The 1891-nt window shown below is 62.8% G+C and overlaps 1 protein-coding gene across 1 annotated transcript in view; it reads right to left on the minus strand.

The window, feature by feature from the left end:
* CXCL12 (C-X-C motif chemokine ligand 12) overlaps positions 1 to 1599 on the minus strand; it is a 17362-nt gene extending 15763 nt beyond the window's left edge. The window contains exon 1 of the mRNA XM_034775840.1: positions 1442 to 1599. Coding sequence (XP_034631731.1) covers positions 1442 to 1502 — 61 coding nt within the window. The 5' untranslated portion in view covers positions 1503 to 1599. The remainder of the gene's footprint in view (positions 1 to 1441) is intronic.
* Between the last annotated feature and the right edge of the window lie 292 nt (positions 1600 to 1891).

The raw sequence follows: 1891 nt of genomic DNA on the forward strand, positions 1-1891 counted from the left end.
AGACTAACAGAAGTATTGGGAGCATAAGCTTTCGTGGGTAAGAACCTCACTTCTTCAGATGCGTCTTGCATCTGAAGAAGTGAGGTTCTTACCCACGAAAGCTTATGCTCCCAATACTTCTGTTAGTCTTAAAGGTGCCACAGGACCCTCTGTTGCTTTTTACAGATTCAGACTAACACGGCTACCCCTCTGATACTTATATCTGAAAGGATCTGATCGCTCGAAGGACCGGGGTGGGTATCAAGGAGGCCGGTGTTTTGCTTGATTTCCCAAGGGCAGGGGCTATTTCATGGAAAACGTCCCATGAACTTAGCAGCAGCGATTAGTTCGCATTTGCAGCCTAATCGCATCTGGTCTGGGCGCACGGACAACCCCGAGGGGCGCACCAGGCTCGACATAGGTTTGCAGGCGGCCGGGTCAAGGCTCTCCGGAGCGCCACAAGACACAGGTGTAAAATCCGCAATCTGCACACCCGCCGCTGCACACCCAGACCCAGAGACACTCAACACACCACGTGCCACCCTCCAGCTGCCCCGGCTCGCCGCGCGCACCCAGGCCGGCAGCGCATGCCAGCCCCTACTAGCAAAGTTACCCGGTGCCCCCAAGATCCAACCCACAGCAGATCCCGGGGGGCGCCAGCTGTCTGGGCTGGAGCGGCCAAGAGCCGAGACATTTTCGTTTGTCTCCCGCTGCTCTCCAAAGGAGGGAGGTTTGGTCTCTCTGCTCCAGGGGAAGGAGTCCCACGGACAAGTGGCCGCCCGGTGCTGGCTGGGAGCAGACCCAGAGCTCCGCAGCTGCTAATGGGTAGCGTGGAGCTGCGCTCCGTTAGTTGGAGAAGGAGGTGTCGCTGTTGTGTAATTACAAACACCGCTAGGGCGGCTCTCGCTTTGCACCCAGAAACGCCTCGGCAGCCAGCCCGAGCAGCTCGCTCCGCTGGCACCCCAGTTCCCCGAGCCCTGCCGGGGGCTGCCGGTCCCTGCTCAGCGATCGCTGCGGCGCACGGGAGAGAGAAGGCGCACGGAAGGGCTGGGGACTGTCCGGGCCAGCGAGCTTTGTACACAACTGGACACCGCTGGGCAAGGACACGCGAGCAAATGCCCACGGGGGGCGGACGCCAAGTCCCAGCCGTGGCGAGATCCGCCCGCAGGGGTCGCTCCCAAACCCCGCGTTGCTGGTTTCTCCTTTCCAACGGAAACCTTGGCTCAGCAGTCGCTGTGGACCGGCCAGCTCCACAGACACGCACCCCCTAAGAGCCGGGGAAACGAGCTGCAAGCGGGCCGAGACTTCTGCAAAGTTTCCCTCCCGTGGGCTGACAGCGCTCCTCCCGCCCGCCCCATGCCCCGATCCCAGCTCCAGCCCCACGGTGCCTGGGCAGACGGCTGCAATGCACGGGGGAAAGGCCGCCGCGACCCGGGGGCTGGAGTGGAGCCATCGCACTTACCCTCCGAGGGGGAGAGAGAGAGCAGCAGACAAGTGAGCAGTGCTAGGGCTTTCCCGTTCATGCTGGCGAGGGGGGCGAGCTGGGAGTGAAAGTCCGGAGGCTGCTGCTGCCGGCTGAGCTCTGCTGAAATGCCTGGTCCCCTCCCCTCTATAGAGGGGGGCGGCGATGCGGGGCGAGGGGGAGGGGAGTAGCCAGCGATGATTTATTGCCCGTGGCATGTTATTACATCCTTCCTCTGCTCCCATTGCTGGAACCCGACCAGACAGCGAGTCGCTCGCAGCCTGCGTCCAGCGAGGCCGGGCTCGGAGCGAGCTGCGGAGCCCGGGGACCCGAGAGGGTCGCCAGCTGCAGAATCGACGCCTCGCTGCCCCGGGGAGGCTGCAGAAGGGGGTGGGTAGGCTTAGGGGACAGACCATGAACCCCCAATGCACTTGTCGAGCGAGGGGGAGG

This window comes from Trachemys scripta, chromosome 7 (genome assembly GCF_013100865.1).
Source record: "Trachemys scripta elegans isolate TJP31775 chromosome 7, CAS_Tse_1.0, whole genome shotgun sequence".
In the NCBI taxonomy this organism is placed as follows: domain Eukaryota; kingdom Metazoa; phylum Chordata; order Testudines; family Emydidae; genus Trachemys; species Trachemys scripta.